Genomic DNA, 16,189 nt, shown 5'->3' with positions numbered 1-16,189 from the left:
GTAAATAAGGAGAGAGAACTGTGTTAGATCCCAAAATCTGTAAACATCTGTTTTTATCGCAAAATCCTTATAGAGCAGATAGAGGTAGCTGCTGCTGGCAGAGCTGACTGCTTGGCCAATATTTCAACCTTTTGCACCTGTTTTAGTGTCTGTTGTGTAATTTGTTAAGACATTTCTTTGTCTTTCCTTTATGGTATCTGCCTGTGTGCTTGCTGCCAGAGCCAGGAACACTTTACTCTATACACTAGTGATCTGTTCCAAGGTTGGCTGCAGCTGCCCTGTGCAGCTTGATGGAAGGGTACGTGGGGGCTGGAAATGGCACAGCTTTGTGATAGTGCCATGGACCATGGCCAGAAATGTACACACCACAGTCTACAGCACATATAGGTTAAGAGGCCAACTGCCCACTAAAATATCCTGTCCCCTTTCCTTTGGAAACCCAAGCATAGTCTGATTTAGGACGATGTTCCTGGGGTTTTCTTGCAGCTCAAGCTATGAGAATACAGCTCTGAGAGAAGCAGTAGTTAATATTCTTCTTGACTCTTTAGTCTTTTTAGAAATATCCAGATATGCTACTTAAGAGCTTTTTATAGAAACTTCAAGCATTGCTTTGTTGACTTCTGCAGCTATGAAGAGTAAATTATCAGTATAATATACTTTTAAATCTGTACTTATGCAGAAGTTTCTCTCTTTCTCTGTCTATAATAAAATACCATTTCTGCATCAATGTCTCCCTTTCATAAATGTTCCATTTTGGTAACGCCTTGCCAAACTACTGCTTTTTCCTTTTTTTTCCTTTTTATGCATATAAGGGGAAGCTGCTGTGTGCAATGATTAACAACTGTGTCTGGGGTATATCTACAGCTTTTATGTATATCGTATTTCTGTCTAGACCCTGATTCTGCAGACCTTTATGCTTAACTTCACACGGCGTGAATCTGTGACTTTCATTCTCACTTCAAAATGTGTAACAAAAATGAAATTATCACTTGAGTAACTCATTGCTTTCTTGAATGTATTTGTTACCGAGCTTCATAGAAATATTTAAATAACATTTCGACAAGCTCTTTAAACAACATGCTAACTTACTGGATTCTAATTTCCTTATACTCACATTAAGTAAAACTTTAAAAAATATATACATCCATAAAAATGTGCTTGTAATTTAATCTTTTGGACTGACATCACATGAATGATAATTTAAATAAGCCATATTGCCAAGAAAACTTCCAGATATGAGTAATATCCAAAGTGAAGTAATATTAGTACTTTAAATGCAGTGATAGTTTCCTGACGGCAGGAAACTATGCTTAATATGAATAAACAAGTCACACTTAGATTTGCATTCAGCAATTTCTTGCACAACTAAAGAGAGGAAAATATAAATAAGTGATGGCTGAGATACTGGTTTTAAGACCAGTCAAATATAATCTGTAACAGCTACACTTCTGAATAAGATTACCAGTACTCAACAGCACTGAGAGCTTCTCCTGTTTGATCAAATGGCTGTAATCAGCCTCTATCTTATAACACTACTTCCATGCTTGTAAAGTTCTATTAAAGATTAAAATTATTCTTTCCCTGTTTTAATAAAACTAAATTCGTCCCAGGTTCCTCAGATTAATTCAGCTAACAGGGCATGACAATTTCTTTTCCTTATCTAATAATAATTTAAAAATCATTAGCTCTTCTCACATTCACTGTTTGTAATAGAGTAAGATGTAGCAAGACATTTAGTACTAAATAAAGAATAATATTTTATATTTTAAATTTTTACTACAGAAACCTACAAAGGAGCAAGTAATTCCAGTCTTCTAATTTATCATGTTTGAACATTTCTGCATTGCTTCAGACTAGGAAGTGCACACAGATCATGGTGTCTCTTGTATTTGAACGAGCACTTGAAAACTTGAGTACTGTAAGGACTTGTACAATGTCTAATGAAGGGGATGAAGAGAAAGCTGTATATTCTGTTGCTGAGCACAAGTATTCTCTTACATGGTTATCACCTCCACAGAGGGACAGATAAAGCAACTGTTCCAGGTACCACAGAATCACAGAAAGGTTTGGGTTGGAAAGGACCTCAAAGATTATCTAGCCCTGCCAGGGGCTGGGACACCTTCCATTAGATCAGGTTGCTCAAAGACCCATTCTACCTAGCCTTGAACACTTCCAGGGATGGAGCATCCACAGCTTCTCTGGGAAACCTGTCCTAGCGTCTCATCATCCTTGTAATAAAAAATTTCTTTCTTATATTCAGTCTTTCAGTTTAAAACTATTGCCCCTTGTCCTGTCATTACAGGCCTTGGTAATGTCTTTCTCAGTCTTTCTTATAAGCCCACTTTATATATTGAAAGGTTGCAAAAAGGTCTCTATGAAGTTTTCTCTTCTCCAGGTGAAAAAACCCCAACTGTCTCCGCCTGTCTTTATAGGAGAGGTGTTCCAGGCCTTATTCCATAGAACCATAGAATAGCTGGGGTTGGAAGCGACATTAAAGATAATCTGAAAGCTCTATTTTGCTTCCCTGTGTTCCTGAGTTCTTAAAATTGTTTGGTGTGGGAATTAAAATGATGGCCTACATCAATCCTCTGAACAGTCATTCAAACAAAAAAAATATTTCCATACACAGAAGAAATTATAAATCTGGTGTGAAAGACTGCATGTGCAAGTATGTGGTAAGTTTAGGAGATGATATCAGCAAAGAGATGGCTGATTACATTTTTAATATACTTCAGAAATTCTCCTATTCTGATAATAAACATGAGTACATTATTAGAACAATATAGAACACTGCACCAGTGTAGACAGTGGACATAAACTCTTACACTTATACCCAACAGAAAATTAATTTTTCATGTTTATACTTCTCTTAGAGAAAAATAGTAATTGCTATCATCTCTCTATGCATCTCAGATGTAACACACAGAGGAATAAGTAATTAGACATTGTCACATTTACTCTCTCTCTTTGTATTTCAGGAATTATTTCTGTACGTCTAATATAAGAGTTGTATAAAGCTATCTATCTATGAAGTAATAAATTGTTATGTATCTCCCGTGTTTCTTTTTCCTGTTATTAAATCTTTCTGTTCAGATTCTTTCCACCATTCTTCTCCTTTCCCTGCCATGTTCCCCCAGTTCTCCTTTAGTCTAACATGTCCTTCAATTTTTTGTGGCTTGTTTTTGTTCCTACCTTCTACTGTAGCAGGCATGGAGAATTATGCCGGCCTCGCCTCACCATGTGCAGCTGAGGGTTATGACTATAATCACCCCAAATAATTCTTCCCTCTTCCTCCAAACCTGTACCATAATGGCCTGACACATCTTCACCCATCTTTTTAACTTTTACTGGTTTGGTTGGGAAGTCCATGGACCATGACTTCTGTTCCTGGCCTAGATATTTATTTTTCCCGAGCTAATGACCTGCATTAAAAGTCAAACTGGTTACTTGCATTTTACAGTTGTTCTTGAAGAAAGAAAGAAAGAGTACTTACAGTTTTACTCCAGGTGAGACCTGTGGTATGATGCTCTTTGATATAAGCTTGAAGCTCAGACCAGATGTTCAGATATGACTTCACCCAATCAACATGGCGTGTGTCACTGTAAAAACAGAGATAATATTTATATTTGTAAGTGTACGTAAAAACAGAAAGCATTGCTATTCTTGCTTACAGCAGGTAAACCCCAACAAATCAGCTGGCAGCCAGCCAGCCCAATGCTGCAAATAGTAAGGCCTACTACACTGGGAAGCTTGTAGCTCCTTCCAGAGGACAAACAAGGCCAATGGATGTCTGTAGCAGAGAGTGCTTCCTGCTAGAAGGGTGTGTCATCATTCTGCTCAGGCACAAAATCAACTGAAGAAGGACCTGAGCTGTGCATCAGGTACCCAGCCTCCATTTCAGGGTGCTGAACTTTAGAAAACTAAATATCCATGGGTTCTTTAAGATATTCTAGCTTCCGAGTTCAAATGTTTAATACTGGATCATAGTGTAGTCATCAGACTAAAGTATTTATAGATCAAAAATTTTTAAAGTACAAGTCACAAGTTGGCTCTAGAATCATTATCTTCCAATGGGACTGTAAATGAAAACAAGAAGTATGTAGAGAGAGATAAACTGTTGGAGTCCTTACTTATGACAAATTATTACTGAATAGTGATGGCTGTGGACTGGATGCTTACAAGGATTTGTGTGTCTACCTTCTATTTATTTCCTTTGGAGTTTGATCCCTAATAATGCAGAGGATCTGGGTCAACAGGCTTAATCCAAAGCCTACTGAAGTCAGGAGAGAGCCTTCCACACTTTGGAAGACACTGTGGTCTGATTCAGTGGAAAATAGGAAAATAACTCCTTATTAAAGGAAGAACTAAATACCTAAATAATGTACTCTATTTATACCATTACATGAGACATTTTTTTTCTCCAGTATGAGTACTAAGGCTATACTGTAAAAATCTTCAGTTTCTCTAGTAGGCAATACCTTCAGTAGGTGAACTAAGGCTTTAGGAATAATATATAATACATATAAAGTGAAATATTCTATATAGCATGTAATATATATTTATACATAGACAAGAAATATAAATAGACACAAAAGGTTTTAATATTTATAAAGTTTTCCTCACTAAAGAAGAAAAACTCAATAGCAAATACTGCTCTTCACTGTGACATAAAAATCAGGAGCTAATATCTGGCCTTCAAAAGTACCAAATCAACAAGATTTATATATGGCTTTTTTAAGAGGGCACAGGAAAGACCTGTATTTTTAATTTTTGTCCATCAGCTCACAGATATCATCCATGGAATTTTTTCTGTTAACTCCTTGTGCTTTTTAATAACAGTGCAGTGGTAGAGAGAAAAATTAAATTGGGAGCTATGGAGTTTGATGTGCAGCTGTACATACCTACCACCTAAATACGCATTTTCAAGTGAAGAGCAAGAACAGCAACAGTATGAGTGCACAAATAAGACAAGGAAAAATAGCAGCTAGCCAGCCACGTGTTGCTATGCAAATATGCATTTGCACATAAGCTTATGATGCTGGAATGCCAGAAAATTAAATATAATCTTAAAATGTGCAGATAGTGAAAACCAGCACTGCTAGTGCTGCTGCCATTCTCGCTGCAACATGCTGCAGGTCAAAGATGAGGAGGGAAAACTATACTACTGCAAGCAGATTTTATCAAATGCTTTTTAGTTTACAAAATACTTTCTATGATAGCATTGTGAACCCTACTGGTATGGGTAATGCTCTGTTCTCTGGCTAGTGGATACTGGGGCTTGGCAACATACCTGTTCTTGTAGTCCTTTAATACCCTGTTAGTATAAAAGGTAGCAGCATCATTCATCTCCTTGACATAAGGGCCTGGTTTAGGAGACTAGGACCATCAACCCATGGTAGCAGGAAACAACAGAAGGAGAAAGGAAGTAAAACATTAGTCAGACACCTTCCCTGACACATTAGGTTTATTACCTTCTTGGATGTAGCAGACTGAGGAACTATACAGATGAGACTACAGAGCTCTGCAAGATTTGGAACTGTTCTGGGCTGCACCATCCAGAAGCACATTTACACCCTTTCCAGCCCTCCCACGTGTGACTCACCACCGCTATCCACCCAAGGGCAGGTATGCTCTCACTGACAGCTGAGAGGTGGTTGAACATTTTACTTCCTCTGTTCCTTTCTCTGAAGTTCTGGATTTCCTGAATCTTCTCTGATATTGGCTTGAGAAGCATTGCCACCTCATTCTGGGGGAAAAAAATAAAAAAGAAATAAAAGAAGACGCTGCCGTTAACAGTGGGGGGGTGTCCAAAAACACTCTGTGGTTTAATATTGTCCTCCCTGCCCACTGATTTAGGAGTTGGAAAGAAAGGTCATAAATTTCTGCATTACAGTAACAAATTAATTATCTTCCTCTGGTTGCAGCAATAAAATGCACAGATATTAAGTATTAATAATGTGTTGCAGTAAAAAATGTTCTCAGTGCTTGCAGCGTTTTCACATGCTGCCCAGGCTAAGAACCACATAGACCCCATAGCTTAGAGTTAGCAGAACGTTTGTATTTTGCATGTCATATCCCTTGAACTTCTCGAGACTCTTTCCACTGGCTTGAGTTTTTCAGTTTTTCATGTTATTAATTGAGTTGTTCTTTCTAGAAGAAACACAAACTACTTGTTAGCAGCCTCTTATCATCTGGCAACAAGATTGAGAAAGTAATACACAGAAGGCAATATCAATTTCAGCTTTCCCTATCGGTATGTTTTAATGTTTTAATTTCCTTTGGCTGCAAGTAATGTGAGAGGATTTCATGGGAAACATACTGCCTGCAAGCCATGGTTTGGGGAAATTCTCCTGTGTTAATCAGAAACGAATGGTATCCAGGGGAATGATTGCTGAACGGAAGGAATAGTGTCTGGAGTGAAGAGAAAAAACGAATGAATGTAGAAGTTATCCAAGCTCTTTCCTGTGTAAAGTGAATGCTAATCACACTGGCCCCATGTCTCAGAAAAACTAATTTAGAGCACTAACTCACTGGGAAAAATTCTTCCACTCAGAAAACAGACGACCGAGGGACATGGAGTCATCAGCTCATCAGCAAAACAACTGCTACACCTTGCAACCCTATAACATTGCAAAACTATGCTCACAGAACCCATACGATGTCCCACCAAAGACAGTGCACCATTTTGATTCTCCCAGGCACTTCACTTGAAAATCACTCAGGATGTAGCAGAACTCTGCATTTTTTCTCAGTTTTTCTAGGGCTACTTCTTTAATGGAATAGTGTGCTTGCTGGAGACAATTAATCCTTATGTTCTTGAGGACTAATGCTGTTATGACACACATAAGATGATGTGTGCATGTCTTGCTTGATCTCTGTCATCTGTCAGGTCTTTCTTTTCACCCCTCCACAAGACCTCAGCCTTACAGAATTTTATGCCATCTTAAAATAAGCATGTCTGCTTTGGACCAACACCTATGGAGCCTTAATATTTTAGTGGTACTGTAATTGGCCTATGAATCTGAAATACACAGGGATATTTGATCTTCTCCTGCAACAAAGTGGGTTGGGAGAAAACAAATATTTACAGTATTACTGGGAAATGAAAAGATTTTTTGCTGATGACTTAATGACCAGCATAAGTCATTAAGTCTGAAAAAGCCCTGAAACCTCCATGATTTGTAGTTCTTAAAATCTGATTTTGTTGTCATAACATGAAAATGCCTGCAGAAATTCTTCTTTCTAATTTTTGCTTGTTTACAACATGCTGCAGCTGGTTGGTTCTTTCTTATTTTCCAGGGAAATCTTTCAAGTATGACAGTAGCTAACAAAACTGAAATTTAAGAAAATGCTTGTTCTGCTTTGATATTATGCCAGTTTTCCTCCCATAAAGTCTAAGGGATATTTACAGTCCTTAGCTTTACTGTGAATCTTCATGGCCCAGTTCCAGCCAAAGAGAATATCGGGTCTAAAAATAAAGCTCCACAGATGCCTGGTATATCTAGACAGCACTGGGAGGCAGTACATTTCTGTGGATAGGGCACAGAAGTGGGAATCCATAAATGGGGGGGTCTCTTTGCAGCTCTCCCATCAAATTGCCATCAGGTTGCAGAAAAGCTGTGTTAGCTTTCTTCAATTTCCCAGATATGAAATAATGTTAATATAGCTGTTTTACTTTGTAGAATACTTTGATATCTACAGATAAGAAGGCAAAATCAGGGTCAAATATTTTTCTGAATGACCCACAATGTCCCACACCTCCTCCTATTCCTCCTAGAAAAAATCCCAGACACTTTTTGGAGGATTTTCTATCAGTGGTATAGACAGAATTTCTGTCTCTCAGAACACAGGACTTAATCTGTCCAGTGAACCAACTGTTTATAAAAATGTAGTGGATTTATTTAATTTCACAGAAAAAGTCCCCTGTGTAATTTTTAAAGGTGAAATACGTATTGCTAAGGAAAGTAGCTTGAAGTAATCATTCCCTTGGCACTGCAGTGACACCAGAAAGAGCCACAAAGGACCTGAGGCTTTGCTCAGCTCTGTCCCATGTGAGATGAACTGGTAGAGCAGGACAGCCTGCCGCCCTTTCACTCTGCACTCCTCCTGTTCTGCAATGGCTGCACAAAATGTGTGTCTGTTTGTGCCAGCTTCTTGTTATATAAGTTTCTGTGTAAGGGTTGGACACAGGAACACAGACAGGCCTGCAAGGAATCGCTTAATTGAGTCCTGTCTCAGTTCTAAATTTTTAGTTAGTGATTAAACTGCAGATGAATTACAGTGTATATGGCATATGGGTATAGAAAGGCTCATTAATTCTGGCAGTAATCAGTATTGTTTGGCTTTACAACGCAGAAACAGTTGTGTTGAGGGTTCTAGAAGAATAATCTCTTTATTGCAATGAATATTAAAACAGCTGACTGTTAATAAAATGTTTGTCTATACTGTATGTCTAAGGAAAAATGAATTCAAGGAGATGGATCGGAGCTGTTGGAAAAATCTCCAGCATGCCTTTGGCATGTGCTAGATAAAATTTCTTGTCATTTAAGATGCAGCACAGTTGTTTAGCAGAAATTTAAGAGTCTCTGTATAAACATCATTCCTATTATAATATCCATTTTGCTGAAATGTTTAAAAATGCAACATGGGCACAACTTAGAGCCATCAGAAGTAATTCCCAGTATGCTTTTTTCCTTTTTTTAATAATGATTAAAACCAGATCGTCTTTTTAAATACGAATACCTAAACAACCAGCCAGCTTTGTTCCATGTCTTATAATTCTTATTAGCAATTCAAGAGCAGTAAGACTACTGCTGTGATTAGCCAAAACACTCCAAAAAACATACAGCATGCAACAAGAACTGCCTTCAGAGACTTAATACTCGCAGCCCAGTCTCATGAAATGGCCTGGAATACCAGTATTCCAACAGACCACACCTCACAGACTTTTTTCTCCTCTATGTTTCTGCAATAACCACATGAGAAGTCCCCCACGTTTAACAGGACTGGGGCACATGGACACTGCTTCAGGAGAATGACTAAATTTTCAAGTTTTGTGATTTTTGTGATCTGCCTGTGAAGTCACACTAAACTCAGTATCATGATTAAACTTTGACTGCTTGAGCCAGTGATTACTTGAAAATTTCAGCTTTAATTTGAGAAAATGGGTATTTTCTCAGGACTATTATTGTCCAGAAACCTACCAGCATGAATCACAAAGGCATGAAACCCTGCAGGTAAATAAAAATACAGTTTTTAAAGATCTTATGTATTTTTAAGCTAATGGTTTTGAAGGATGAGATTGTTTACTGGAGAATTTTTATGTTAAGGGGTGGCAACACAGTTCAGACCTCACTATTATAGTGTTTAAATCAACCTTATTATGAAAAAAACATGGCGAGAGAACAAATACCCTTTTAAGTTATGCTAACAGAGGGGTTGGCAGCCTTTGGCATAGAAGCAGTAAAAGAAAGCTGAGAGCATTTGGGATCAGCAGCCCCTTTATTTTACTCAGCTGCAACCCAAACAGCACGACTACAACCTTTATTCCATGGTGTACAGTTCTGTTACCTTCTCCCGTCAGTTCAAAATCTCCATCATACTTACATTGTATTTTTCAGGGGCTTGTTTGAAACATGGAGTTGATTTGAATCAAGTGTCTCTGTATGTGTTGGCAGATAGTGCAGCCTAATAGAACGATTCTGCAAAGCAGTTGGTACTGAGGCCTTGACATTCACACTATACATGTTTGGGGGGGACTATTATGGACTAGCTGTAAATTGTGGTTTAGATGCTGTCTGGGAGCCTATCTTCCATTTAACTTCATCAGAAATAAACCCACTTTGTATACCCTAGAACTGCTCTATAATGTGAATCATGACATAGTAAATGGGGCTGATTTAAAGGAGAAATATAGTCCCACTGTGAGCTGAAACACTAACGTTGACACAGCCATTATCTCTGCAAACAACCTCGTACAGTCCCATCCCACATTTCATCCTTTCCAGGGATGAAAGATATCATGGATAGACTCTGCCCCAATCGGATCTAACAATTTAAAAGGTGAGCATCTGCTCACAGCTGAGACTTGATTCCTTCTACTGTAAATGAAGTAAGTGATTTCCCTGAGGAATTCCTTCCACATATTAATAGATATTAGAATACTGTATGTTAGAAGACATTAAAAGATGTGAAGAAATGGACTCTAGAGGTGCTGCCCATTACTGTAAAGAGAGCTTAGAAAGACACCTGACACAACATTCCTACCTTGAAAGTTAAAGCTCACGAGTAGAATTCCATCCTGTGTCTATAGGAATAAGATACCAGTAGCTTCAGTGATCACAATGATATGCATTTCTGCTATGAGTGGCTAAGATTCTAGAACTGAAATAGTTTTTGACTAACTTTAATTTCCCATATTTTGTATTTTTTAAATCTGTAAAGAAGACTTTAAAATTTAAGTCTGTTCTTTTTTTGCATATATGTGGTTTAAGAAAGTCTTTTTTCTTGTAGCTGAGTATTCAGAGTCTGGATGGAATCAGTGTTCAGATTAGGTTGAGGAACAGCCTCTTTATTAGAGTATATAGAAAATATTTTTTTTTCAGAGGTGAATCCAAGCTAGTTGGTAACTTTGAATGTCTCAATACTGCATCTGGATTCCTCAAATTATTACTTTTTTTTTGTAATTATTATTTCCACAGAAAAATACCATCAGCTTTTGTTGGCAGCAGTCAAACTTTTCTTTTAGCACTTCCTATCTTCATCTCTCTTTACAGAGTGTTTCACATTTGATACCACAGTTCTGCTCTTCAAATTGCAGTATAACCTACTACACCTTAATCCAGTGTTTCCTCTGCAAGCATCTTCTGATTGACAGTAGAGACCATCAATGAGATTTTTCTCTGAGAACACTACATTTATGTCCCTCTAGTATTCTGATATTTTCAAGGTTCAAAGCTCTCCTCCTACCTAACTACAGAGAGACTTTAATTTATTACGGCCTAGTTTTCTCTCACTGTAAATCTTCAACATAGTGGTATAACAAGTGTGTGATTTGTTGGTCAACAGTACAGGTTTTGCCACTTCAACTCACTGCTGTGCAACAGCAGGACTATGACACAGAGAGACAAATCTGCAGAATTGTCTGGTCAGCTTCATCAGCACAGAAGCTTAGACACATTTGTGTGCTTCCAAAGTGACATAATTGGTATTTGGCTTTTATTCCTCTTAGATAGCACAAAAATTCTCAATCTAACAGCCAATATCAGCTGTAGCAATTTTGTCCTTTGTGGGAAAAAACCAGGGAAGACCAAACCATAACCCCACATGACAAATTACTACTTTAGTCAATTGTGGGTTTATTTTGAAATGTAAACTCTGAGGCAGGGCAAATGGAGAGGAATGCGAAAGACAAATAGCTTCTAACCAGTGGAGATGTCCAGGGCCTCATACAAACTGCATGCATCAGTTTACAGCAGTGTGGAACCACACCAATGCTTTTAGCCAGGACTTTGTCTGGTTTTTAAATGGACTTGAGTGCTCTCTATATTGTTTTCTTGTCCACTACAGCTCTCTGTGGGCAGTATTTTCAACAAGGAAGGGTCCTCCTGCTTCAGGCACACAGGCAACATCCCACAACTAATGAACAAGAACAATTACAGCAATGAACTGCCTTCAACTTTTTGATTGACTGCTCCTCAATCCTGCTGCTGTGATCATAGCCCATGTCAGTGGGGCCCAAGGCATTCCAGGTACCAAGGTTCTGTTCAGCCACAGTTGCTTTGTTTGCAGCATCTGAGATTTGCCTTTCACGTGGGGCACATCTCGAGACAGGGATGTTAGATGATGCAGGTTTCCATCCTTGGACATGCATAGTGTTCACTTGAGATTTCCCTAGGGAAAACAGTAAGACTGCCAGGTTCATTAAGCAGTCCTGGAATCTGCATAACTTTCAGAATTCAGAAATCATTGGTTGTGGTCTGATTTAGACCAAAGTAAAATTAGAAAAAAAACCCCAAAACAAACCTGTGAACTTAAAAGCCCTGCTGTTCAGTCACCTGTACCCTCAGTGCTTTCCCTTTTAGAAGGTTATGTGCAATCCATAAATCTGCGGAAACAACTGTGTAGCAGAGAGAAAGGAGAGTACTAGTTTGGATTTGTGTTTAGCAGAAATAAAGAATATGAAATAAAGAATATGATACTTAAAGAGAAAGGAAGTGTGCTATCAGCTTAGCTCAGTAGGATCTCACATGGCACAGTTTGAATATGACTGTTGCTACAGGGACTGAAAACTAGCCTGGTGATTTAGGACATTATTTTAGGAACAGCAGAATTCCAACAGAGGCCTGTAAGATCCCCAGAATTGCTTAGCAGGTATGTCGGGAGCTGGAGTACACAAGTACACTGAAGTACACAATCACAAGGGGCCTTTGGTTACTGGAGCCTGACTCTTGCACAAAATGTGAACTGCTGGCGAGTCTGTGCCTGGGGGTGCTGGCACGAGCCAGTCTAGAGGTGTGCACTGATGTGAATCTCTGCTTCTGTTTCTATTCTGTGCAGGCTGGGAGATGTTGCACTGAGCCCTTCTGTATTCCCTGGATCCCTAGGCGTCTCTGGGCCTTTCTATGGCTGAGTGTACTGTCCCAGGATAGAACTGAATTTCAAATGCACTCACCTTTTATTGACCTGGGAGTTTTGGCAAACAAGAGTGAAGGAAGAGAAATGCTACAAGGATACTTACAGAAGTTAACTACAAAAAAGGCACTGAGGTTCTGGAGCAGGTCCAGAGAAGGGCAACAAAGCTGGTGAAGGGTCTAGAGGGTAAGTCCTATGAGGACTGGCTGAGGGAGCTGGGGTTGTTCAGCTTGGAGAGAAGGAAACTTGGGGTGGTACCTTATCGCTCTCTACAACTACCTGAAAGGAGGGTGTAGTGAGGTGGGGGTCGGTTTCTACTCCCAGGTAACAAGTGACAGGAGAAAACGGCCTCAAGTCGCACCAGGGGAGGTTTAGATTGGATCCTAGCAAAGATTTCTTCACTGAAAGGGTTGTCAAGCACTGGAACACACTGCCCAGGGAAGTGGTTGAGTCACTATCCCTCGATTAAAAGACACGTAGATGTGGTGCTAAGGGACATGGCTTAGGGGTGGAGTTGGCAGTGTTAAGTTTATGATTGGACTTGATGATCTTACAGATCTTTTCCAACCTAAACAATTCTGTGATCTGAATATACAATGAGCTTGAGGTTGATTAAACACGGATGAGTGATTTTGAGACAAAATTATGAGATAACAGGTGCCAGAGGCTATGTGGACCTGACACTGAGTAAGAGTTTGCAACAAATCTAAAAATGAGCCTGTGAACGCTGTAAGGTGACTGGAAACTATTGGTCCACCACTGGGGCTGTGACCACATGCAGTTGTAGGCTTGCTGATAACAGAAATATGTCAACAGTTTGGCAAGATTTCAGAGAACAGGAGCAGGGTAAGGGGTTCCCTTGCAAGCTCTGGACTCTCAGGCTCTGTCCATGTCACTCTTGGCACTTTCTGTGAGTTTGGGACCTGAGGACCTTAAAAGGACTGAAGCAAATTCTTCCTTAGGCTATTTCTAGATACAGAGGAGCAGGTTTGCAGCAGTCAGCCAGCTGACAGAAAGGCAGCAAAACTCAGCTCAAACTCTTTTGCGTAAGAAAGTAATAAATTAACAGGTGAGGAGTACCCTGCCGTTCACACTTTTGGAAAACAGTAAGGGTCATCCCCATAAGTATGATAAAAAGTAGAGGGAAATGCAATAACATAAGACAGACAAGGTAATTAGAAAACAAATCCTGCTAGGATGCAGCATAAGAAGTCCCAGGAGTCCTGTTATTGAAGTACTTTAAAATAGAAGAGAGAAGAAAAGAGCAATCCTACACTGACAGAGTAGGGAACTGTAAATCTTCATCTTTGATTTCTACATAAAAATTCTGAAAATGAGTCCTTTATTCAAGGATTTTTGCCACAACTATTCTAATGCTACAATACTTTTTTTTTTTGGTTGGCTATAAAAAGTAAAAGCTGAAGGATTTGTTCTGATGGGTCTAAGTTTAACTTCAAATACAGTTTCTTGGGTTTCTGTGGGGTGGAGTGTCCCTTTTCTAGGAAAAAAAAGGGAAAGTTGTCCTTTATCTCTTACTTTTTTCTACCCCTCTGCTCCCACCTGTGTTCAGAATCTGGCTATTTAAGCTAGGTATTTAATTGGAATGTTTGTCTGCACAATGTTAGTAATTAAATCCATGAGCTTTGGCAGTCATATGAACTCAGCATTTTTTTTAATGAGAAATTACGTAATCATTTATAGTCCTAACTGCATCTGCCATTTAAATCTGTTTGTAGTGCTTCTTACCATGGGTATGTTCATCCTGCATATATTTATATTGAATCACAAAAATATTTACCTCATTAACTTGTTCCCAGCATAGGAATAATGGATCCCTCATTCCCTCAAAGCAACTCTTAAAATTGTTTGAACTTTTAAAGTGGAATCAAACAACTCTTGAAGAGAAGACAGTATTTGAGTCACCATTCACAAAGAATTCAGTGCAGTGACTTTAAGCACCAATTTCATACATTAGTATTCGTGAATTAAAAAACATTGTTAAACAGATAAACTTGCTCAAGAGCACTAAAAACTTTTAAAATTATTATACAATGAAATAAAAAAATGTTTTCATTAGAATTGTGTTTCGCTTAGACTATGGGGAATAGAAAATTCAGATTCAAAATTCAGATCCAAACTATTTCAGAATGTTTTGTGAAGGTTTATGTTAAAACCTGTCTTCTGAATTGCCCAAGCAACATGTAAGCATATCGTCTCAAAACAGCTTTTTAAACAGCTTCTCACAGATTATAGCAATACTCTAATTTATTTTTCCTTCTCCATCTTCTTTGTACTCTCTATACTCTCTTTCACTATTTATAATAGACATGTTCTTGTTTTAATGTTTGAAGTTTGGCACCAGATAATATTTTTTCTAATAAGTGGATGAACTGAAAAAACCCATCTTGCTGAATGAGCCTGTACCCAGCAGCCATTAGCTGGGACATACACAAACAGGAATATCAACTGGTGATTTTGTCATGTGATCTCTTCCACTGCACATACAAATATAGAACATGACCATAAAAAGTAACAGAACATGCTCTCTACGAAGTAATTTATTGCAGTTGATGCTAGATTGGTATGCCAGCTGGAATTACCTTCCCAGCTCCTACTATTTTCACATATACAGATAATAAAGGCTGTGCACTGCAACAGATTCCAAATGAAAAAAAATCAACGTTATTAACAAGATGCAAAACTCTGCAAAAGCAACTTTTAACAAGCTTAACTGTTTGAAAATGCTTGCTAGTGACTCATAGCAGGAGTCAGCTAAATGAATTCTAGGGCTTCTTAGGAAAAAATACTGCTTTTTGTGTGATATACATTTCTCTCTTTGCTGAGCACAAAAAGAAATCAAGGATTATTATACATATAGGAGCTTTGTTTTTGTTTGAATTCCTTATTCATTAGTTTGTAAGCTGCAAGAGCTGAGCTAATTTATTTTTCCAGTGCATTCTCCCCTCCCTCTTTTTTTTTTAAAGGCACCATGTATGATATCCCAACATGACAGGAACTCAGTAAATCCCCTCAGTCTCCACACCGCTGTCTCTGAATGTCTACAAAGCTACTATGCCATAATCGCAACTCGCTGGCTCATTCACAGCTTTACATTATAAAGCAAACAGTCTAGACAGCTGAATGACAGAATTACTCTCTTTTCTCTTGCATTTATAGATATGCTGTCATCTTCATTTGCTTTTCTCTACTCTGTGCATTCTGATACACTAATGATTAGCTTTCCTGTTTGGATTCCACACTGACTCCGTGGCTCTAGGCTATAAATACAACCAGAGCCCAGATGACATCATGTCAATAAAGGTCCTGGGGAGCAGGGGGGAGGACCCCTACTTCTTTCCTTCTCCTGGTTAGCTGGTGGTAACCAGCTTTTTCAAAATGGTTAACCAATCTGGCTTTACAATGGGATATTTTTCCTCATTGACATGGACATATAAAAAGCCTAATGCCGGGAACCATCACTCTCTGCAGTGGGAAAAAAATGTTCAATTTGTGTAGAATAGGCAGCCTTCAATTATTTTCAGGTCTGTCCACAGTG

General features: G+C 38.6%; 1 protein-coding gene across 2 annotated transcripts in view; it reads right to left on the bottom strand.

Moving 5' to 3' along the window:
- The window catches only part of CAP2 (cyclase associated actin cytoskeleton regulatory protein 2), a 68,562-nt gene that overhangs the window by 17,952 nt on the left and 34,421 nt on the right, over positions 1-16,189 (bottom strand). For both annotated transcript variants that reach the window (XM_051799209.1, XM_051799210.1), the window contains 3 exons: positions 5,603-5,746; positions 5,291-5,376; positions 3,494-3,599 (listed from right to left, as the gene is read on the bottom strand). In XM_051799209.1, coding sequence (XP_051655169.1) covers positions 3,494-3,599; positions 5,291-5,376; positions 5,603-5,746 — 336 coding nt within the window. The remainder of the gene's footprint in view (positions 1-3,493; positions 3,600-5,290; positions 5,377-5,602; positions 5,747-16,189) is intronic.

This window comes from Manacus candei, unplaced genomic scaffold, assembly GCF_025592945.1.
Source record: "Manacus candei isolate 608988 ecotype Guabito, Panama unplaced genomic scaffold, ASM2559294v1 h1tg000049l, whole genome shotgun sequence".
NCBI classification, from domain to species: domain Eukaryota; kingdom Metazoa; phylum Chordata; class Aves; order Passeriformes; family Pipridae; genus Manacus; species Manacus candei.
This window is presented reverse-complemented; position numbering and strand designations above follow the sequence as displayed.